Raw genomic sequence first — 25,151 nt, 5'->3', positions numbered from 1 at the left:
TACAAACTTCCATCACAAAAAAAAACTTATAAAGAGAATCCACGTTATAATATAAATTAATTTAAAAGTTTAGATGTTCTAGGTACCTATCTATACTAATATTATTATTTGGTTGTAATAAAGAGGAAAACTTTGTTTGTTTGTTTGGTTGTAATGAATAGGCTCAAAAACTACTGGACCGTTTTTAAAAATTCTTTCGCCATTCGAAAGCTACATTATCCACGAGTAACATAGGCTATCTTTTATCCCGGTACGGGCAGTAGTTCCCACGGGACGCGGGTGAAACCGCGGGAAAACGGCTAGTATACTATATATGTAGTTTATCAGCAGGCCCGCCGCTAGCTGTTTGTTCGCCCGCGTGCAAAACCGATTATGCCGCCCTACGACTACATATTATACTGGGTTTTCTCAAAAAATATATAAGGGGGGGGGGGGTCCAGGGGGTCCGGACCCGGTCAACGCATGAGACATATTTCATATGTAAGGAAGCGCGAGCGAAGCGAGCGCGATATTTTTTTAGTCTAAGGACACAAAACAAATAAAAACCACTGTAAATGAACAAAGCAAAGTCAAAAAGTAAGATATGCACAGAAATGAAGTGCAAATGTACATGAAGCCGCGAGCGAAGCGAGCGCGATTTTTTCCTTAGAGTTTTCATGAAGTAAACATATCATATCAAAGCCAAAGTGAACAAAACGAAACGAAACATGATTTTTCAGAATTGAATGCCTCAACAATTAAACAAAGATAAATCGCGATCAGTGCCGGTTTTTACTTTACCAGCGCCCTAAGCGAGATTTCTACGGCGCCCTCCAACTGCAATTCAAACCCATACGAAAAACAGAGACATATGTAGTTACCGATTGCGCAAGCGAAGCGAGCGCGAATATTTTTTTTCTAGTTAACAAGTCGAAGCAAAAATTACGTAAAATGTAGCCCAATCGTACATAAGTTATTGCTGGTTGAATAATGCAAAAACACTGGAACATGAGATGTTCCAGTGTTTGTCTTCTGATTGCGCGAGCGAAGCGAGCGCGAAATTTTTTGTTATATTTTAGAACTCAAAACAAAAATTCTTTGTTGATGATGGCGCCTATGAATTAAAATTTTGGGACTTAAAGTAGTACCGTAAATAAGAAAGTTCATATGGAAACTAGAAGTTACTTTCTTATTAATAAAAGAACTTAAAAACGACGCTCCCTTTTTGCTAGGGTAGACTAAAAATTTCTTGAAAAATAAAAACAACTGTAAAGTGAAGCAAGCCCGAAAATTTTTGAGTTTTGGATCACTAAAAGTCCTAAACATATATATAATAAAAAGCGACTGTGAAGTGAAGAAGCCGCGAGCGAAGGGAGCACGAATTTTTTTGAGTATTGGGACATTAAAAGTAGCTATATGTGATAAAAAATTGCAACGTTTAATTGTAAGTAAATTTTTGAGTTTTGGGACATAAAAGTAGTGTTTCTTCGAGAATTTCTTAAATTTAACGCGGAATTAAACACAAATTCGCTTCGGCGCCCCTGAGCCCGCGGCGCCCGGGTTATTCGCGCACGCTGCACCATTGGTTAAGATGGCCCTCATGCTATCCATTCAAATGAATGGATAGCATGAGGGCCATCATAGCATGAGGGTACAGTTCTTGTAAGTTGCAATCTTTGATGAAATTTAAAACAAAAATAGGAGTAACATTCTGATCAAGGATTGGTTGGGAGTTGGGGGTGCCTGCGGCGCCCCTTATATCCGGCGCCCTGGGCTGTAGCCCAACCGCGCCCTACCCTAAAATCGCTACTGATCGCGATATCTGACATGGATCCGCGAGCGCAGCGAGCGCGAATTTTTTTGGGGATGCAAAGGATGAACCCGTCAAAATTGATAGGTGACGACCAAAGCGAGGGCGGCTTTTTCTGAAATTTTATTGCTAATCTACTCATCTATTTTTAGTAAAAATATTTTTATTACGTAATTATTAATTTTGCCGTATGGGTTAATTTTGCCGCCCCCTAAATAGTGCCGCCCAGGGCATTTGCCCCTCTTGCTCTCTCCCCCCACGCTACGCTAATGGTTGATCTTAAATCTTTTTTAATTTTGAAAATGATCAACAGATGTAACTGAAACCGGCAGTGTAAGTTATATTCTTAGCGCTATTGCTGTGTTCGGAAATATTGAAATCAAATTATTGGTAAAAAGATATTGTATTTTTAAAATATTACGTGATAGGTCGCTCGATTTGCCGCCCCCTAGGATGTGCCGCCCGCGTGCGGTGCACGCGCTGCACGCCCGCTTACGGCGGGCCTGTTTATCAGCTTAGCACCCGTAACACAATCCAATCAATAGCCTTTAGACTAACCGACTGCACAAAAACTGTCTCAATATTAGCATAATATTGACAGTTATGTTAAATTACGGTCACAGCAGCATCTTCTAAATGTCAGTATGTCAATACCGGTCCATTGTTATATTAGTAGTGGACCTTACATGACTTATCTAGTTAACGGTTTGACGATCAATGATGTTAATCATTATCGGCCTATTTATAGTCAAGTTAAATAGTGATTCATTAAGTTATAGAACATGAGAAGTAGAAGATTGTCATGGTATGTGCATGTAATGAGGAGGGATGATACGCATGCAACAAAGTGTGTGCTAAGTATGAATGTAGATGGATGGAGAGGAAGACCTAAGAAAATATGGATGGATTGCCTGAAAGAGGCATACCTCCTAATTACATGCCCATACCATGACAATCTTCTACTTCACATCTTTTCTGTAACTGGCGCTACTTTCAGACTTCCAAACGTACTAATAGTAGGTATGAATAAACTATTGTCTTCACTTCATGTTTAAACAAATGGCCTTAACAATATATTATGGGTCAAAGTTACGTTCGCAGATAATATGCAAATGTTCAATAAACTATTTAACTGGGTCAAATATATACAGGTATGTAATCTGGTTACAACTAGATTCTATGTACTGAAATCTATTAATTTATCTAGCTAGAAAATAGTGTGTATAAAGTAAGAGCGTATGTTTGTAACTCATGTAAATAAGTGTTTTTTTTTGACAGGCCCAAGTTCTTCTTCTTCCTCTTGCCATGTTCCCAATTTTACTTGGGGTTGGCGCAATATGTTATTCTCTTCCATTTTCCTCTGTCACTCGTCATACTGACACTCACTCCCTTCCTATTCATGTCATCTTTCAGGCAATCCATCCATCTTTTCTTAGGTCTTCCTCTTCCTCTCCATCCATCTACATTCATACTTAGCACACACTTTGTTACATGCATAGGTATCGTCCCTCCTCATTACATGCCCATACCATGACAATCTCCTACTCTCTCTATAGCCCAAGTTAAAGCCACATAAATAGTTTTCTTAAAACCACTGAGACAAGTGTACGTTAGGTATTGGCTTTGCGTGACTGATATTTGAAGCTTACATTAAATCTTTACGATTTAAAACATAGGTCAAAATTATCTGCCTAGCCTTTTCCCAACAATGCTATAGTCGGTTTCCAGTTTACCAAGATGTGGTTGAAGACCAGTGTTTTACATGAAAATCAATCTGAGAACCTCAACCCATTTCTGTATGGATACCGGTTTGTTTTTACGGATTGACTGCCTATCTGACCCCCTAAACACAGTTAGGTATAAACGCCACATGGTTTTTCATGGAGCGACTGCCAATCTGACATCCTCAACTCATTTATGTTTGAGAAACACATTGTTTTTCACGAATTGACTGCCTATCTGACGTCCCCAACCCAGTTACGTATAGTAAACAATACCATTCATAATTTATGAATGGTAACTACAAATATATGTAAATAATTTAAACACGAAATTACGGAACAATGCAGTTAATTATCAGGAAAAATACTACTAAGCTAATTGCTAGGTTTTGTGTTATCCTAAATAACTGTGTAGATAATGAAGATTTGTTAATCGATTTTGTGATTTTCCATGGCGTTACATGGGCATTTTTTTGTGTTATTATGTGTTTCAAATTAATATTTGCCCGGTAAGCCGGTAACTGTGATGAGGTGGTCAGATAGGCAATCGCTCCATTTAAAACATTGATAATTAGGTGCATCCCACTAGGTTAGATCCCAACTTCATAGAATATGCTATACATATAAGTATAAAAAGAACAATTTTATGTAAGTTTTTGCCCTATTTAATGTGTTTTATTAAATACGTTAAAAAATAGGTAACTCTCAACATTTTCTCTGACTAATATAAAAACTAGCTACATATGTTAATCATATATACCTAGCTTTAAGCTATATTATTGCCAAATTTAATCAACATCCAACAATTCATAAACATACCCTTTTAAAATTTATATGTCTACATACTTTTATTTTTGCATTTATAATATTAGTAAGATTACCTAACCACATCTTGTAAAACACTGGTACTCAGCTACATCCAGTAAGACTGGAAGCCCACCCCAACACAGTTGGGAAAAGGCTGGGAAGATGATGATGATGATTTAAGACAAAAAAATGAATTTAAATCCAAACAAAAGTCGCAGTAAATACTAGTGTTATTAATATTAACGGTAATACAGTTTTCAGCACAGACTGTAAGAATGTCATTACATTACTGAAGTGTACTAAGCGTCGACATTGAACGAACGAACACACATACGGGATTTGTTTTGAGAGATGTGTCTTGAGATAAATACTGTGAAAACTTTAGCCACTTTATTACTAATACGATGGTCTTAAGAGTATGGGCTTTGGGGAAGCATTAAGGTAACCATCATCTTGAAGAAAATTCATGGTTTTTAATCTAGTAATTTTCATTTCATCATTATGTATAAAACAGTCAAAAATATTACGGTCGTTGTATGAGAGCCCTCTAAAGTATTTATGTTATTCTTGTTTTCTGTCTAATTCTATACATAACAGAGCTATTTATTACCCGCAAATTCCCAGTCGTTAGCCCTCTTTTTGTGTGACCTAACACACACACACACACAAATAAAAGCACAAGAAGAAAAAAACAACTTCACAACCCATTCAAAACAGCATGCACAAATTGCATGCATAAATCTATACATTGACCCATTAAACAAAACACAAAAGACACAATGACTTAGCATCTTATACGTCCTTTCATTTAAATAAAAACACAAAAGATGCATCTTCGGATCGATCTAGTAACCCACTTTACCGTGTATGTCACTCACGGCATTGTAACCCGAGCCTTTGCCAATGCATATATTAAAAAAAATAAAAACGGACCAGTAATGTCTCATTTAGTTTTGGGCTTCCACCATGAGCAGACGTCTCTGAATTTAATTTTCGATTTATTTATTTAAAAAACTGTGACTTTATAAAAAAGTTTGACGCTTTGAAAGTTGCAGATATTATTAATATATATATTATTAATATTTTTTTTTTACAAAAAATGTTGTCACACATTTTTTCTATCTATTTCTTAATAAGTGCGATAAATTGTGAATACTTTTTGAATAGGGTCAATCATTATGAGTATTACAAGAATAGGACGAGACCGTCTAAGGCTTTTACCAGTTTCTCAACGAATTATTTCAGTCAGAATTCAGTGCAAACTTCAGGTAAAGCTGAAAAAGTGCTTTGTGGTACAAGAACAGTGGATTTTAACCCGAGAAGAACTGGCAAGATTGTTGGAGGCACTGAAACGCCTTATGGAGCTTTTCCGTGGCAAGTAAGTATATTTTTTATTTGCATTTTCGTATGAAAAATTTCCCGGGTTCAGCTGTGTAGCCTTTTCTCGACTCTGTTGAGGTTGGCTTCTAGTTTAACAGGATACAGCTGAGTATTAGTGCCCTGCGTGGAGCGAATGGTTTTTCTGATCTCCTCAACCCAGTTACTTAGGCTGCCCTATACAGCCCTGAAAAATCTGTCTGTCTGGAATCTGTTTACCTTTAGCAATTATGATGAACAGACCAAATTACATGTTTTTGAAGTTCATCATTGAAAGTCATGAAATACAAACATTACAAGAAATTCCTGAAGATTGTCTGTCTTCAGGGTCAAAGTTATTTGACAAGATTTGCAAATACATCGATAGAAATGAGTTGCTTAAATATGAGTTAAGCGTGCATCTTTAGAATGATTCCATCAAATTGGGGTTTTTTGTGTGTTGACGTTTATAAAGAGGCTTTTCATAAAAAGAAAAGTTTTGTAGAATTGTGCCCAAAAATGAAAATTTTTGGTGAAAATCTGGAACGGCAGTTATACTTTCAGCATCTAAGTCGAAATTACTAGAAATATCAAAATACGCGATACACATGCTATTAACTGGCATGCGGTTACGCGAAATACAAACAAGCGTTAACGAATGTTTGTATAAACTAAACGTAGGTACATCACTATATCATTTATTTTTCGTGAAAGAAAAACACCGCAAGGAAAAGAATGGAGTCCTTAAAAAGGGCGAAATCTTCATTAGTTTCTGCATCTGTCGGTTTTTAAGCAGTCCAGTCCAGTCTTATGTACTTATGCCCATTTTCACCAACAATCTCTTAATCTAAGCGCCACTTAGAATAAGGGCTCTCCCAATTTTGACATAAATAACTATGGATAAGGGATACCTAAACTTTGGTGAAAACGAAATTCTTATTAAGTGTTCCGTAAATGCTCTTAAGGGATCCCTTAATTTAGGTATTTGTTGGTGAAAATGGGCATTAGACTTTGGGACTAGTCTTTCAAAAAAAAACATGTCGATTGTCAAACTGTTGATATTTATTGAAACGGTAAATAAATCCGATAAAATGTGAATCAATTTTATTTTACGAAGGGTTCCGTTCCGTATTTATTTTATGATACTCAATTGGTAACCAGCTTCTGCCAACGGTTTCACTCGCGTCCTGTGAGAACTTCCTTGCACCCGGGTAAAAACTAGTAAGTTTAAACATAAGAAGTGGTAAAGTTTTGAGGGCTGGCTTTGTTTATGTTTTGGCATTCTAAGTGCTGATTTTCAGCCTAGTTTGATTAAGTATTTTGAAAGCTTTTTTAACGCCAAAGAAAAAACAAGCTAACTTTTAAATTGACCCGGGTAAAAACTAGTCTTAAGTTTAAACATAAGAAGTGGTCAAGTTTTGAGGGCTGGCTTTGTTTATGTTTTGGCATTCTAAGTGCTGATTTTCAGCCTAGTTTGATTAAGTATTTTGAAAGCTTTTTTAACGCCAAAGAAAAAACAAGCTAACTTTTAAATTGAGATCCAATAGGCATTTGCATTATTTATCGCATCTCGTTGGGTTTCATAATATGGAAAAGTTAGATATTCAACAAAATTCAACAAAAGTCGCTAGACTGTAACCCAACATTAAATAATAATTAAGTATTCCGTAAAACCTACATTACGCTTTACAAAAACGAAAACATTCTCAAGACCACAGATGCGAGATGACATATTACATAACCTAACCTCCATTTTTCCCGCGCAAAGAGGCCGCAAATGTCACGATGACAGTTATTGTTACGTTCGGAAATGAATGGCGCGCAATTATGTCAACTTTCACTTTTCGTAATGAGGATTTCATGGTGGTTATTGAACGTTGCATTTGTCAATGGGTCTTTAATTTGTTTGGGCTTTTTAATATTGAATTAGGTGATGATCTTGCAAAATGATGTTGGTACTTTCACTGTTGAGTTTTGAATGCTTTTTTGATTTTAAATCATGAAGAACTTAGATTTGTCTAAAATACGTGGACTTTTATTTAGTAATCGTGTTCAGGAACTTGCTTTTTTAATACAAGTTTGCAGATTTTTGCTGTTTCCATACTGCTATACTTGCAATTCAAAACAAATTCTTCACGCAGCAACATGGGCTGACTCTAGCTTATTCTTACTTTAGTCGCTAGAGTACCTTATACGATAGTATGACCTAGCCAAAAGATATTAGGATATTAATATTTCTAAGAATCACGTAGCTAGAAAAACATTGTTAAAAAAAATCACGTTAAGAAATTTGGGAAAACTCTAAAATCAATTCTTATGAGGACATTAAACCTGCCTCTCAGATAGATAGGTAGAACGATAAGAAAAGTGTTTAGAAAGTATTAATCCTACTAATATTATAAACGCGAAAGTTTGTATGTATGGATGTATGGATGTTTGTTACTCTTTCACGCAAAAACTACTGAATGGATTTTAATGAAACTTTACAATAATATAGCTTATACATCAGAATAACACATAGGCTACACATAATTTGTAAACATATTGTTCGAAATACTAAACCTGCGCAGACGAAGTCGCGGGCACCAGCTCGTTATTTATATTTTTACCAATTTCTTTTCAGGTTGAAATCCAGATGCTAGATGTGGACAAGTTGACGTTCGAGCATCACTGTGGCGGCGCTGTCATCGCGGAGCGTCTAGTGCTCTCTGCTGCACATTGCTTTGACAAAGTATGTTGCCTTTTGTCAAATCAAATCTAAACTACTACTGTTATACTCTATTTGAGTAGGCATTTAACTAAAGGACAACAATCTGGATAGGACTTGGTTCTTACACAAGTAGATACCTAAATATTACGCTGACGCTATGCTGACTTTAGATCGGCAAAGTTATCTGACGAAAGCAGTTTTAATCGAGAAATTTAAGACGAGCTTATCTCAGGAATACACATAAAATATGTACCTATAGTCCGTCTTGAAAAAAAATCTGCAACTTATCGTGTAAGAAGTCGCGAGCAAAATCACTTGAAACAGCCTGTGCGTGCATATAAAACTGAGATGCCGTATTCTTTGACACCTTTTTGTCTTAAAGACAACTTCTACACTACGTACTAAGTACTATTAATACGTCCATAAACTAGACTGTGTCCCGAGGGAATTTTTCGCACCCGGATAAAAAGTTCTCAGAAGTAGGGTACGTAGAGTAGTACCCGCGGGACAGTAAACGCGGATGGAAGCTAGTATCCTATATTTCTTAAAAACACACACTTATCAATTCCAGCAACCTCTAAACCTGGAGCACATACGTATTGTGGTTGGAGAGCATCGGCTGAAGATCCAGGATAAACACGAGCACCGGTTCTTAGCGGAGAAGGTGGTTAGACATCCTGACTTCAGGAAAGGTAAGGAATTATCATAAATACGAAAATTTATAAAACTTTGGGGTGGATTTTGATGAAACTTGGTAGTAATATAGCTTGTACATCAAAATAACATATGGTTACTTTACTTTTACTTTTACTTTTAACTTATAATGTTCGGGTCAGAGTTCCCTAAATATTGTGACACCTTTCACACACGGTTGATCGATTAGCCAAATGGGTTTTATTGTCTTGTATTGAAACTACATATACCTACATACATTTTAACACTCAGACCACAGCCAACTAACATGCTCATCACATAAATATTGACTGCACCGGGAATCAAAGTAAGTTCTATCTGTATGGCAATCCAGCATGGTGGCCTTTGCGTTTTGCTTTGGTTATCAAAGCTGAATAGTTTATTTCATTATTTATTTGCTTGAACGGACATTCGGAAAAGGACACCCAAATAATGATAATACTAGGAACTGGTGAAAGGCGGTGGATGTTGTCCTTTTGTAATTTTGACGTAAAAAAGTGCTAAAAACTAGCCCAGTTTCAATGAAAGTTTTTTACTTTGATATTTCTATCTCCAATTCCAGATGGTCCTCACAGCAACGACATAGCAGTGATCCTCGTCTCCCGCTCAGGGTCAGGAGTACAGTTCAACTCTCATGTGCGTCCTATATGCTTGCCTGATGATGGAGTGACGGCTGGGAAGTGGTGCGCTGTCAGCGGATGGGGGTATCAGGCTGGTGAGGTTTCTTTGATTAAACGACTTGTTTTTATTTGATCATCGTCTATTAGGTATATTAGGGAGCGGTGCAAATTGTGCATTTATTTAGGAGCATTGTCGAGTATAAATTAACTGAATAGCTCGCCAAAAAGATCTCTTAAGAATCGTATAGTAACACAAAATTAAGACTTTTAAAAACAATTTTCTGTTTCTTATGGCCATTAAGGGCAGAAATAAAAGTGTGCTTTAATTTCTATGTAACACTTTTCTTGCAAACCTACTTGGGTATACATTTCCCGTCCGTTTTTCACTGAAACTAAAACAGGAACAGTTATTCTTAGGTACTTTCTATTCACTAGCTGATCCCAGATGACTTGCTCCTGATGGAACTATTTCTATCTTTAGACAACGTAGTACATATGTAGCAAATTCAATTAAAATAGGTTTTATTTTTGGCTAAATCACACAAAGACAGCCAAACTCACTGACAGTCATATTTTAATACATTGTACATTGTAAGGAATATTTCCTTATATGCATATAATTTTCAGAGAACACAGAGAATTTTGCACCAACGTTAAGAGCGGCGGCTGTCCCAGTTCTGGATCTCACAACGTGCAGAAAGAATCAAGTCCTCGGTGGAAGACAGCAGGCGATTTTAGACTCTATGATTTGTGCAGGTAAGTCTAAAATTCAGTACCTACATATATTGAACATAACTTTACCACTGCTAAGATTTCTACGAGTGATGTCATAATAGACGAAAATAATACTAAAGCTCTCGTCAAATAAGTTTGCCGTTCTGAAGTCAGCCATTTCATGTGCAGTAGTATTTTTTCCATACATTTTGAATATTGTGCAGTCACTATAGCCAACTTCGGAGCGAAAATGTAAAAGTTATCGTGGTTTTTGTAAAATGACTACCTCCTGTGAATTTTATATTGCAATGGACAGGTGTTACGTTAAGGTAAATCGCTGCTATGCGATTACTGTCAGGCAATGAAAAATATAATCTACCTAGTCTTTTCCGCAAAGCGTGGTCATCAATGCTCAATCCTTCTCCGTGTGATAGGAGGCCTGTGCCCAGCAGTGGGATGATAAAAAAAAGGCTGTAACAGTCTTTTCCAAATCATATTGAGGTTGGTTTTCACAGGCAATCCGTTACTCTCTTTCAAGGCTAGCTGTCAGAATTTCGAGCTTCTGACTACTAACGTCTGCCAGTGACAGTGTGATGATAACCTATTTTAATTTTTCAGGTATCCTATCAGGCGGTGTCGACGCCTGCCGAGGAGATTCAGGAGGCCCTCTGGCCTGCATGACAGCCAACAGATGGCAACTGCACGGGGTGGTCTCTTGGGGGTCCGGCTGTGCCAGGAGGGCTCGCCCTGGGGTCTATACGAGGGTAGCTTCGTATGTCGACTGGATTAGAAGAACGGCGGCTAGCTTGGGTCATAAGATTGGGTATTAGATGTTTTTTTAAGGAGAATTATCGAAATTGGATGAAACGTTGCCTGTAGCTGTCTCCAAGGTATCTTTTGATACCATAAAAATTTCATGTCGACTGGTAAAAACGTACATTTTCAATGAACGAGTAAAAAGCGCCAATCTATACGTCATACAGAATGAGATTATCAGATATTATTTGGATCGTAATCAATCCAAAAATTGCTACAAAATGGACTGACTTGTTTTCAGGTTTTATTGTTAATTTATTTACGTTTGTATCACAATATTAAAATGATGTTTTCTAATTTATTAAGTGTTGTTTTGATGAAAAGAATATATATTTAGGCTTCATAACTATTTGTGCCCTACACAGTAGATAAATAATATTGAACATAAAATCCATTATATAAATAAAAACTGTTATGAAGCATAAGTCACTTAAAAATAAAGAATCTTTTCACATCATTCATCAAAATGAGCTTAGCAGTTCCAATGATAGAGAATCAAACATAGACCGCTAAAATCATACACCTCTTTATTTCTGTCACGGTCGGCTAAAGACGTAAGACAATGCACATTTTTAAATAGGTATGCCCCATTTAATTAGCGCCCAAGCCATTGTTACTATAATAAGGCTAATTATATTCTATTACCGTATATAATAGTTACCATAATTTAAGTTTAATGCCAAAGGTTAGTAATTATATAATAATTCATTGTAATAGTTCGTAAGAAATAAGGTAACTGATTATAGTTACGTACATTAAATTATTACGACAAAAAGTTGTTTTATTAATACGTTTGTTAATTATGGAAATCATGAGTCCATTGCGTGGTAAGTCAGGCTGTTTTTGAGGTTAACTTTGAGATGGGTGACCAATAGTGCCCCACTAGACTAATGCCCGTTTTCACCAACAATCTCTTAACTTTTCCCTAACAAAGTGTCACTTAGAATAAGGGGTCCCCAATAATAAAGGTTATAAGGGACACTTAAAGTTTGGTTAAAACGAAATTCGTATTAAGTGTTCCCTAAATACTCTTAGGGGATCCCTAAATTTAGGTATTTGTTGGTGAAAATGGGCATTATAATATTCTAATGACAAGATTCCAATAGTGACGTACACAAATGTATCTTGTGGTGTACTCGCTCTAGCAAACAGTAACACATTGTGACTGTCAGATTCGCTGTCACTCCTCATAGATCCAATCGAAATACATAAGAGTTGCTACCTAATTGCTACCACTAGTTGCTACCTTCTACTTTATTGCTTGCTTCCCTCGTGCTTTTGAAGATATTCCGCATCTAATGTGACAGCCATTCTGATATCACGATGGGTGTCACTTTTTCCAGTGTTAAGAAGTTGCGCAAAAATCTCAAGACTTTTGGATCTATAAGGAGTATGGTTACAACGAATTGCGTGCGAACTTTTCTAAAATGTTCACGAAATTGCAACTTTTGTATCTATTAATCTCGCTAATAAAGGGCCCCGTATAATTTAAAGTGCAGTTTAATAATCATAGTGTCCTATTTATTCTATTTATGGACAATCTGACAAAGGACATCTAGTCTCCTCTTCCGTAGAGTGTGCTATATTCGGATGACATTGTACTGATAGATAACTCGAGCGTTGGTCTAGCTGTCGAAAGCTGCTGCTGAGCACGAGGAATCATCAAATGACCCCTCCCGCTGTGGGTTAGCAGCGGCGAGGGAGTGTCAGACTCTTACTGACTAAACACCGTCGTGTTCCGTCGTAGGCCTTTTATGTATCAGGGCCGCGGTAACTCGCGCGAACAATCCCGCAGCCCCGGCTGAGCACGAGGTCTCGAGTTTGAGTCGGCCCGAAATCACTAGAAAACTTTCATAAAGAAGTCCGGAGCCTGGAAGTTGGTGATTGATACACCCGTGCATCGGAGAGCACATTAATATCGGTCCTGCGCCTGATCTCTCTCCGGTGGTGTCGGATTGTCGTCCCATCGCGCTATGAGAGTGAAGGAATAGAGACGTTGTTTTAATACAGGAAAACTTAAGGCACGTGTAAAGATAATACAAGGGTAATTGAATAATTGCCTTCTATTAGAACAACGCCGTAGACCAATAAGACAGTAAATACCATTCAAAAGACCCACCGCAGTCCACCACAGTATTGTATTATGTACGTTTTATCTTATCCTCGTTCGTTGCAATTCTTCCTGAACGGGTCACGTGTCAGTCGGCCATTTTAAACATTAATTATACTCTTGTATAGATAAATAAATAGTTATTGAGAACGGAATTACACAATACAGACAAACATACGAATGCTGTTATTATCAATGTTTCCTCTTTTGACGGGTTAAATAGAGTAACTATATCTGTGACAGCTGTAGCGGTTCCCCGCGACTACTAGGGAACTTCTTCTGCCACTATTTCTCCGTGGTTATTAGGAAACTACTTCCCGCACCTGGATAAAAAGTAGCCTAAGCATCTATGCCATTGCTCAGGCTTTAGGCTATCTTCGTAAAATGTTTTATTTAAATCGGTAAATTAGAGGTAATTTTGGCGTAAAACACCAAAAAAGGCAGGTTAATTTCTCAATTGTACTAGCTGTTTCCCCACGGTTTTGTGTACGTCCCGGGAGAACCACTTCCCGCACCCGTGTAAAAAGTTTTCAGGTATTAGTCCATCTCCGCAAAGTATAATTTTAATCGGTTGTGCATTTAGTAGTAGTATAAAGCGCGAACACACATAGATAGACAGTAATAAAATTGTTTCATCTATTATTCATATCTAATGTTTGTTAGTTTTTTGTACCATAAGAGCTCGGAAACTACTGAACTTATTTGAAACATTCTTTCACTGTTGGAAAGCTACACTTTTCCCGAGTAACGTAGGCTATATTTTATTCCGGTATGGGCAGTATTTCCCACGGGACGCAGGTGAAACCGCGGGAAAACGGTTAGTTTATGATATTAGTCTTAATATTCTATTGACAGTACCTACGCATAAGTTAGATAACTTTAGTCAGTTAAGTCTAATCTAATTAAGTAATTAAAAGAATATTTCATTAATAACAAAGATTAATTGGGTTCCACTAATATTTACATAATCGTCAACAATAAACATAATAATTGGTACTCACTTAGTGGAATTTTGTGTATTTTTTGTGTTTATAATCTATAAATATTTGACCTCCTACAATGATAAATATGTTGTATAACAATTCACCAGTTGTTTCACTCAGATTTGCTTGTATTTTGAGGGAACTATTTCGCGTTAAAGTCAAGTCACAAAATACACCAATTGCTATTTACCATTTTACCAATTATCAATCTATTTAAGCACTGGTACTCAGCTGTATCCGGTTAGAATGGAAGCCGACCCCAACATGATTGGGAAAAAGGCTCGGAGGATGATGATGATTAATCTATTTAAGGTATCGTCGTATGTTGTAGTATCTAACTAACTTCGCGCACCTGGATAATAAGCCTAAAGCCTCCCTTGATAAATGGACTATCTAAAAAAAACTTTTTTACAAAAAAATTAAACCGACTTCCAAAAACACTAAAAAGCAAAAAAAAAATTTTAGGTGCATCGGCCTAGAAGTCGGTGTCTTATGGATGTTACTAAGTTAATTTTGCCACCGCCTTCTAGGCCGATGCACCTAAAATTATTTTTTTTTGCTTTTTAGTGTTTTTGGAAGTCGGTTTAATTTTTTTGTAAAAAAGTTTTTTATTTCCAGCTTTTCAGTGATACGAAAAGTTGCCCCTATCCATATAAGTGGAAAGTTCTCATCAATACAAAGAATATAAGCTCAAATACGAGGTATTTTACATATTCAGTTGTCGAGTTTCCTCGACCTTCTCTGGTCTCCATCATCAGGTCAGCTCCAAACCTTCACTTTTGCAAAGGTCTCGTCAATACAAATAATATAAGCCCAAACACGAGGTAGTTTAGGTACATATTCAGTTGTCCAGTTCCCTCGACCCTCTCTGGTCTCCATCATCAGGTCAGCTCCAAACCTTCACTGTTGTATAGTGTTTTTAGGCATACACCTGAGTGTTAAGTTTTTACCCTATGTATGCCTACAACTTTCGAAGGTTGCCTTCGATTTCTCAGGGTTTCCATCATCAGATCCTGACCTGACGACTACGGGACCAACTGGCAGCTATTCCGCGTCGAACAAAAAAAGAATCACGTAAATCGATCTATAAACCTCGGAGTAATCGATGTACATACATAGAAAAAAAAAAAAAAAACATACCGGCCGAATTGATAACCTCCTCCTTTTTGGGAAGTCGGTTAACAAAGAATGAAAAACTATTTCACTATTAGGAAGTTACACTATATCCATGTACCTACCATTTTATTCGGGTGCTGGAAGTTACCTTGGGAAACCGCTAGCATAAGCTTGTCTACACTAATATAATAAAGAGGAAACGTGTTTTTTGTCTGTTTGTTAAGGCTCCGATCCTGCCCGACCGATTTGAAAAATTCTTGCTCTGTTGACAAGCTACACTATTCCCAAGTGACATAGGTTATATTTTAACCGAGTTCTGGACGTAGTTCTTTCCTAAAGCGGTAAAAACCTCAGCTAAACAAGTAGTAGCCCATATCTTACCCAAGCCCTGTAACTCTTTCCTCCATATACCGAGAGAAACCGCATTACACAGCTAGTTTAAAACAAAAACAGAGCTCATATACTTAAACGAAGCTACACAATGTTCGCTCTCGATACTCAGTTACGTCAGTGCACCTATGACATTTGTAATCTCGCCTCACGTGTCAGTCGGACACTCACTGGGAATGTGAAACGTGCACCGTGAACTTTTGTAGACTGTTTGTTATGAAGGTGCTGAGAAAACTGGTCAAGTGCGAGTAGGATTCGCACAGTATAATCATCGGCACAAATCTTGAGCGGGTCCCTCTTGTGGTATGAAGTGAGGCGCGGGGGCGGGCTAAAGCCGTGATTGGCCTGCAGCGCATCGCGTCATAGCCGTCACTCGGGATTGGTTCTTTGCTAATAAATCACTTCTGCGCAGGTGAAGGTCAGCGCTCAAGATTCGTGCTGATGATTCTACAGACTAAACAGTCGGCTAACAATCCATGAAAAAAAGATTACCTTTATTTTTTAAGAACATCTTCATTCCTGTCAAAGTTTTCAGTCGGTCTGATATCGGCTAAATACCTGATCTTTGTAATGTGTGTACTACCATTCATCTTCATACTGATTTATGAGCCCAAATAAACTATGTGTATTGGCCGACTATAAGTTTTTCAGGGTCGCTAAATCGGTTAAAAAGTACGTTTGTTGTACAAATTGTTGGAAAAATTGCTTAAATGTGAAAATTTTAGTTTTCAATATTTGTTGTTATAGTGCCAATAATACATCATCTGTGAACAGGTCCAACTATGATGGTTTTTGAGTTACAGCCTGGGGACAGACAGAAATTTAAGTTTTCCTAATAGGGTCCCATTTCAGAAGGAATGTCATTTGAACAGTTTGACAGTTACTACTGGTAGTCGGAAGATAGAACGTCTGACAAAAAGTCTTACCAAGAGATATCGGATCGACCGCGTCACTGGGTTGAGGAGATCAGATGACTGCCTATCTAGGCAGTCGATCTTTGTAAAACACTGGTACTCAGCTGCATCCAGTTAGACTGGAAGCCCACCCCAACTTAGTTGGGAAAAGGCTAGGCAGATGAGACTGCGTGTTATTGTTAAAAGAGAAAAAAACATCGTGTTGTTTTTCTTTTATCTTTATTTACTGCAAAGAACATGTGTATATCCTCGCGCTTTGAGCAAAGATAACTCATAAGTTTCTTTTTTATACGCACATAAATAATTCTTTTAATTGGTGTGATTGCCTGAACTAATTATTGATAAGAGCTATTTGTTCCTTGTAAAAAAACTATTTATAAAAGTGTTAATTATTCTAGTTATTTATAGGTGATTGATATGTCTTCGCCTTAGTAAGCGATTTTCATTCAATTATTTTTATTTATTTTATTTATTGCTTATTAGAAGGTACATTATATATTCTAAAAAGTACAAAATGTCCAACAAAACTGTATACACAGTTCATCTGTTGGATCAGATTTCTTAACTATTGACTTACTATAGGTACTATTAAGTTAAGTTTACAATTACTTGTAGTACCTATAAGTCTATAGATAATTTTATTATTATTTCTAAATGTAATGTATTAGTATTATATAATGTTAAGTATATAAGAAGTATTAGGAGGTTAATATTAAGTACGTAAGTACGAAAATCAAAGATTAGATACAAGTATAGATATAGCATAAGTAAGAAAAGTAGTCGGTAGTTAGGTAGTAGTAGTAGATAGTAGGATATGTAATACAATAAAAAGTTAAGGCAGTGTACTGAGTAGGCATTTTTTTAGATTTATCTTAAATTTATTTTTCCTATTTTAAGTAAGCTATTGAGTACGTAAGGGACCGGAGGAAGGAAAGATAATGGTACGTTCACACGCGCGCGTTCAAATCGACATTCAACGGGCACAGTCACGTTCACGAGCGTGTAAACGGTACGCCCGAGCCCGTGAACGCGCCCGTGCCCGTGAATGCCGCGAACCGGTCGAGTGTCGGTTTTTTGGCAAAGTTCAAAGGATGAATGTGCGGGCGCCTGGCGACTGTTTACACGCGCGCGGGCATCAGTCTCTCCTGCGCTTTCGTGACGATTAAACGTTCTAAGAAAGTCGCTACGATCGGAGATTACAACATGGCGGAATGGTTAACGTCGTTCATCATTTTGATTCTTTTTCCAATAAAAATAAGTTAAGCCAAAGGCTATGACAGCAACAACACCGAGATCCTCGCTGCTCGCCATTCTTACACTGACTGACACGACGGCGCGCGTGTGAACAGCTTGAATGTCCGCCTGCCCGCGACGGGCTGCACGCCGCGCAGCCCGCCAGGCAGCCCGCCGGGCTGCGCGGCGCGCGTGTGAACGTAGCATAACGGAGATGCCGTAACGGAGTTAGGAAGGTAGGTAGTCCGACGCCTTCCAGTAGGTCAAGCAACGTACGGTAGGCGTGATCAGTTACTAGAACTAACGAGACATTATGGTTCCTTGTCAAATCAAAACCAATCAAATCAAAATTCATAAATTTGGATTACTTCTGAAATACTACGACATTACAATGACAAAAAAAGCAGTGCATATTAGCTATTTCCCGTCTACTGTAATTCCAATCGATTATTTACGTATTTTATGTCCTCCTCCTGAAGTATGGCACAAATGCAAATCAACACCTTGTATGTTTTGACATTACAATTGCATGAATTATGTTGAACGTGTGTCTCAAGCGAAAGAAGAGCTGACATATGGATCATCATCATCATCATCATCATCTCGGCCATAGGACGTCCACTGCTGAACATAGGCCTCCCCCTTAGATCTCCACAGATACCTGTTGGAAGCGACCTGCATCCAGCGTCTTCCGGCGACCTTTATACATATGGATAATTTGTCAATATAAATTAACAATCTAATATACAAATAATTAAAGATCTAACATCAACTAAAATACATATGTTTACTTATACCTCATACTTATTTATTATTGTTTGCGTCAGCAGTTTCATTTGCACACTGTAAGTAGGTCTTCCGTGCTGTCATAAGACAGACTTTGCCAAAAAATTACAAACACTTTTTCAGCATTTTAACTAGGTTAGGATGTAAATACTTTGTTTGTTTTCTATATACTTACCTATGCTCACAAATAAATACATTGAATTGAATTGTTCTCTAAGGGCTCCGAATCTTCAGAACCGATTATAAAAAAATTTCACTGTTGGAAGGCTACACTCTTCCTGAGTAACATATATAGGCTATATCATTATTTAAGTCAACATTGAATCTAAAAAGTGCTGTATAATATTTTATCCTTATTATTTCTATTATATTTTATTCCGCTACGGGCAATAGTTCCCACGGGCCACGAGTGAAATCGCGGGAAAACAGTTAGTCATCAATTTTTTTTACTAGGTTGCTGTGCCCTAACAGAGTCCATAATTGTATTGAAACTTTAAGCCTTATATCATCATCATCATCAGCCTATCGCAGTCCACTGCTGGACATAGGCCTCTCCAAGTGCCCGCCACTGAGATCGATTTTCGGCTTCTCGCATCCAGCTCCTGCCAGCCGTCTTGCGCAAGTCATCACTCCACCGTGCTTGAGGACGTCCTACACTACGTCTGCCGAGGCGTGGTCTCCACTCTAGAACTCGTTTACCCCATCTGTAAAACACTTTATGGAATGCAAATAATAATGATGTGCTGAATGTAAATAATAATAAGAATGTGTTACAAACGCCAAAACGAACAAACAAACAAAATAAAACAACAAACATATTATGTATCATTTATTTAACATACTTAGGTACACATATATGCGTTGCACCCAACTTTGATACAGATATCAATTTAATAGTCCGCCCGCGGTCCCCTCGATATATCGTCTCATAATTATTCCAGAGACTCTGATAATAATTATTATACGAAAATAATCATTCTAGAGACAATTATTATTGGAGTTAATTTCGCATTATTATTGGTTAAGTGGTGATTATTGTGGACAATGACTGTTGTTTGTGGTGATCTTGAATTTAATTGTTTTTGTGAAGAGTATGTATTTTTTTTGTTTTCTTCTTTAGTAGACGTAGTTGCCGGCTTTTATATGAAGTTTGTTTGTAGTTGTAACAATATGGTTCATTTGGTTTAAATGTTCGGAAGTTTCTTATGCGCTTATGAAATAAGTTATATTTTTCGCAAAAAGTTTTAAGTTACAAACATTTACAAAAAGCAATCCCTGGGCATCACCTGGGTCAGCCTAGGTGAAGACAAACAATTTTTACAAGAACCCTACCTAAATTGCCTTTCGAGCAATAGGTAGATAGGCGAAAAACTAATTTACATGATAAGTATTTTGATTTTAACAACTCTTTATTAAAAACTACCTAACTGTATATTTACTAGCAAATCACCCTTCGTTTGCTAGGAAGCGCGTCTTCATTAAATCATTGTAATTATTTTCACTTGAAAAAGTCAAAAACATTCGCCATTTTTTCATAAATCTCATGGTTAGGGCGGTTCCACCTGTGTCCTAAGAGCATATCTTCTCGACAAGGATAACACATCTCTTTTAAAATCACATATAACGTGGTTTTCTATTGATAAAAGAAATTCCAAAATCGGTTTTTTAAAAGCAAGAGATTAGCCATACAAAATCACAAACTATCCTTTTGAATCACACTATTCATTGATGAAAACCGCATGAACATCAGTTTAATAATACCTCTGTTAATTTAAAATGATGAAGATAATATTATTAGTTGCTTTCTATAAATAATGAAAGACGTGAATGCACATTATCTACACATATACCTTGCAACGCATGCTTATTGTGAAAACTGATCTTTTGACCCTATTTTATCTACCAACTAGCTGTTTCTCGCGGTTTGGTCCCGTACCGGGGTAAAAAATATTTATTTATTTTATTTATCCATTTAATTCAGGCATCAAGACCCATATCAATATATACAATAATATGTAATATAAAAAGTTAAACATATTATAAATATAGGTATATTTCTAAAAAATATACACATATTCTTAAAACTATAATGTACCTGAAGTGTCGGCGTCGCGTTTTGCCTATATACTTAAATAACTAGCAAACCTGGCGAACTCCGTTTCGCCACCAGATGGCTTCGTTTTATGTTACATTTTGTTTGGTGATTAAAAGGTTAAGAATTCTTTTGTTTTATATTTTTACTTTGCTTCACGGAGCCCGAGACCTTTCCAACGAATACAAAACCGTGGAAATCAGTTCGTGCGTTCTGAAGCTATAGCGTCAGGAAGAAAAACCCGACTTATTTTTATATATTAGATTTATATAGCCTATGTTACTCGGGGATAGTGCATATAACAAGTTTTCTCTTTATTATATTTGCAGCTGCTTCCGCGGTTTATAGTGTCTAACTACGACAAACAACAAAAAATATTCCTCTTTTTTATATTAACATAAATATGTAGGTTATGTAAGTAGAACTTAAAATCATTTAGGTACCTACTAATTGAGTCCAAAAAACATAAGCTATGTACTTTCAAAATGAGATAATAGTTAATTGCCCGATGTAAAACGGGTCGTGTGCAATTTGTATTAAAAATGATATAGGTTTATCTCTTTAACCGTGTAAATGTTTTTATTATAACAAGCTATCACTCGCTTCTCGTGAAATTAGGTACGGTAGACTGCACATCAGTGGTAACTGTCATGCACCTTAACTCAATAGTAATAAGTACGATTTTCCTATATAACTGTTACCACTGACCTGAAGTTGACTGACATGCTCCGCAAACCTATTAAAAGTATAGCAAAGTCTTCACTCCCGGTCCAAAGTATAGCTTAAAGCCTTCCTCGATAAATAAGCTATCTATTCATTGAAAGAATTATACAGACAGCAAGTCAACCTACCCAAACCTGTAAAATTTTACCAATCGAACATCAACCTTCCACTATTGTGATAAGGTTGAAAATCGATTGAAGAAACATGACTGTACAAATCAGTCTACTCGTTACAGAGATTAGCGAGTTCAAATGAATTCTTCAGCTCAGCTGCCCCTTGGTAAGACTGGCTGTCTAACTTTCTGGCTTCTGACTTCCCGTAACGACTGCCAAAGATGTTCAAATGACAGCCGGGACCCACCAATTTAACGTGCCATCCGAAACACGAAGGAAAATTGACATAAAAGTAACTTATCCATGAACCCGGCACACTACTAAATAGTCTGCCGACAGTTGCAATATATGGCTGGCAATTTTTTAAAGAAAGTCTTGATTCCAGTCAAAGTTTTCAGTCGGTCTGATTCCTGCTAGATACCTGATCTTTGTTGTGTGCGTACTACCATTCATCTTCATACTGATTTATGAGCCCAAACAAACTATCGGCCGACTAAAAGTTTGCAGTTTGTTCAGTACTTAGACACGAGCATAACAATAAATCATATTATATTACATATTTAATTTCAAATGGATTACTTCAAAGTACGTCATAAAATATAATGTGGTAGGCAGAATCAGAAAATAGCTTTCTTATTACAACTACGTGGGATGCATTATCTCATAGAAACATTGTCTGAGGTCAGAGTGTTGATATGACAGTCACGCTATCATACTTACTAATAATATTAAATTAAAAATTACTCTGTCTGTTTGTTTTACAGCCAGTTTATTCATAAAAAGTAAAAGCCAAAGTAATGTCATAAGGAAAAGTAACGGTCAGATTCGTTTTTTCAAGGCTGTAACAGCAAAAGTAATAGATAAAACGAATTTGACCGTTACTTTTACTTTATGTCATTACTTTGGCTTTTACTTTTGATGAAGAAACTGGCTGATAATGTTTGTTACATAGGTTACATACCAAGATATGTAGTCTAGAGATATAGAACCACCCGCGTCTGTATCAAAAGAACTTTTCAAATCGTTCCTATTGTTCTTGAGCTTAGCTATTTCAAACAAATGTACAAAGCTAAAGAAGCTTTATAAATTAGTATAGACTAGACATTTACCGTGTTCCATCCGTGTTCCGTGGGAACTACTGCCCGTACCCAGATAATATACTTATAGCCTATGTTACTCGGGAAGAGTGTAGCTTTCCAATAGTGAAAGAATTTTTCAAATTGGTTCAGTAGTTTCGCAGTACAAAAAGGCAAAATAAATGTTTACTCTTTATTAAATTCCATTTCAAAGTTTTAACGTGAAACAATATAACAAACATACGTACGGTAGACCGCACATCAGTGGCACTGTCATGCACCTTAACTCGATAGTAATAAATACGATTTTCCTATAAAACCGTTACCACTGTCCTGATGTTGACTGTCCCTACATCCTTAGAAATTCAAGCATTTACAATATTAGGAGGATTATTACTCGATGGTAAGGCATTTAGTTTACCTATTAAATAAACCTTTTCCTGCTTAGCTAATACCGTATATACGATTCATCGTCCATATGCCGACAACCATTGATGTTAAAAATATTAATAAAAATCATACTGTTAGTGGGTATTTCTACAAAATAACTATTTATTTTAGTTTAGGTGAAGTTAGTGTGAAGAGAAACATGGGTTTTAGTTTTGATTTAATTAAATAAATAAATAATAGTTTAAACTAGTGATAAAAATGGATTTTAAATAACTTTTCTGTTCGTGTGTTATTCTGTGAATGATTAATGGAGAAAGTTTGTGAATTCATTTGTTTCAACGTAAGTAAATAATTTAGTTTAGATAGAATGATGTTCGGCGTGTTTATATTAGAATAATTTGATAACATGGATATTTTATGTAGAATAGTAGATATATTGGCGAGCGATACATTGAAGATTTTAGTGAAGACAAAAATGAAATACGTCAGTAGAGTCATTTTTCATGTGTTCTCGTCAACTTTAAAATATGTATTTCCGGTGTTTTTAATTTTGATCATGTTACAATTTTATTGTTTTGATCTTTTTTATTTCATTCATACATTTGGGCTGTTACTGGCCCCCAACTAAATATTTCGTTTTAAGACTCATACCAAATAATATAATTATCTGTCACGCATTGAAAATCTCTTAAAAGGTAGCGGAATCCTAAATCTATGAATTTGATGAAATGGGATAAACTGAGGCAGGTAAACATTTCGTAGAATATTAAAATGCAATTATATACCTAATAGCGTGCCTATGTGTGTTATCCTTACGATTATTATAAATGCAAAAGCAACAGTCTGTTTGTCGAGCTATTGAACCTTTTAAAACGTTTGGAACATAGATAGACAACAAGAGCCTGAGAAAGGACATAGACTGTTTTTTATCCGGGTGCGGGATGTAGTTTTTTCGGGACTAGTAAAATCGACTAGGAAACTGGATAATAAAACAACTTTATGAGATACCTACTTACTTTTTATCCCGGCAAAACCAGAACCGGAGTCAAGAACTAGTTCCTTCTATTATAATTTTAAGTATATACTCAGACCATTCTATTAGATCCTGGTATTTTTTACCCAGTAACAAACAAAGGGTTATTTTTTGCAGTTTTTGAGCTACAAAGAATTTTATAAACGGTTCTAATATCTATAATTTTGGACAGCCTCGGCTGGTAGGCTAAATTGGTAAGACAAGACCAAGATTCCAAAATAATAGGTTTCTGGTGACATCATCAGTCTACCGAATTTTAAGGTACAATAATTTTAAAGTTAAGATATACTTACATATGTATAATGTATATATCTACAACTTAAAACTAATAAATTGCATCAAAAAATTGCTCCTCGTCGCTGTCACTGGGTAATGTACCCAAAAGGCTGGCATCAAAGATAGGTGCCTACAGTCAACAAAAGTCTGCCAACACATATCTTTGACAGATTGGTCTTGATTTGACAAGGAACCCGAATATCTCGTTAGTTCTATTCTAGTAACTGATCACGCCTACCGTACGTTCCTTGACCTACAAGAAGGCGCCTGACCTACCTTCCTTATGCCATCTCCGCTATCTTTCCTTCCTCTTTTTTTTAACGACGTCAAAAGTCATCAAATGACCCCTCCCGCTGTGGGTTAGCAGCAGAGAGGGAGTGTCAGACTCTTACTGACTAAAAACCGTCGTGTTCCGTCATAGGCCTTTTATGTACCTAGGCCGCGGTAACTCGCGCGAACAACCCGCAGCCCATTTTTCCTTCCTCTGTGGTTCTATCTAATTTACCGATTCGTGTCGAATAGCTGTAACAATATTACCAGGGACAGTCGATTATAAAAACAAAGCAGATATATATCATCAATGTTTTAGAAATAAACTTTTACGAAACATTTACAAGCGTTTTGTGAAAGAATTTAAATAATGACGTCTTTAGGACTGGTTTCTGAGCGTTTATTTTTGGATCTGAACCT

General features: G+C 36.6%; 2 protein-coding genes across 2 annotated transcripts in view; both read left to right on the top strand.

The window, feature by feature from the left end:
* Positions 1 to 5,406: 5,406 nt before the first annotated feature.
* Positions 5,407 to 11,964, top strand: LOC110382523 (trypsin). The gene is made up of 6 exons (XM_049851415.2): positions 5,407 to 5,695; positions 8,297 to 8,404; positions 8,955 to 9,075; positions 9,639 to 9,791; positions 10,324 to 10,452; positions 11,029 to 11,964. Exons 1-6 carry the CDS (start codon positions 5,417 to 5,419, stop codon positions 11,238 to 11,240), a joined length of 1,002 nt encoding a protein of 333 aa, XP_049707372.2. The 5' UTR covers positions 5,407 to 5,416; the 3' UTR covers positions 11,241 to 11,964.
* A 7,692-nt stretch (positions 11,965 to 19,656) lies between these two features.
* LOC110383333 (scavenger receptor class B member 1) overlaps positions 19,657 to 25,151 on the top strand; it is a 91,987-nt gene continuing 86,492 nt past the window's right edge. The window contains exon 1 of the mRNA XM_064042616.1: positions 19,657 to 19,849. The gene's annotated coding sequence lies outside the window, so the exon portion shown is untranslated. The remainder of the gene's footprint in view (positions 19,850 to 25,151) is intronic.

This window comes from Helicoverpa armigera, chromosome 29 (assembly GCF_030705265.1).
Source record: "Helicoverpa armigera isolate CAAS_96S chromosome 29, ASM3070526v1, whole genome shotgun sequence".
Lineage (NCBI taxonomy): Eukaryota > Metazoa > Arthropoda > Insecta > Lepidoptera > Noctuidae > Helicoverpa > Helicoverpa armigera.
This window is presented reverse-complemented; position numbering and strand designations above follow the sequence as displayed.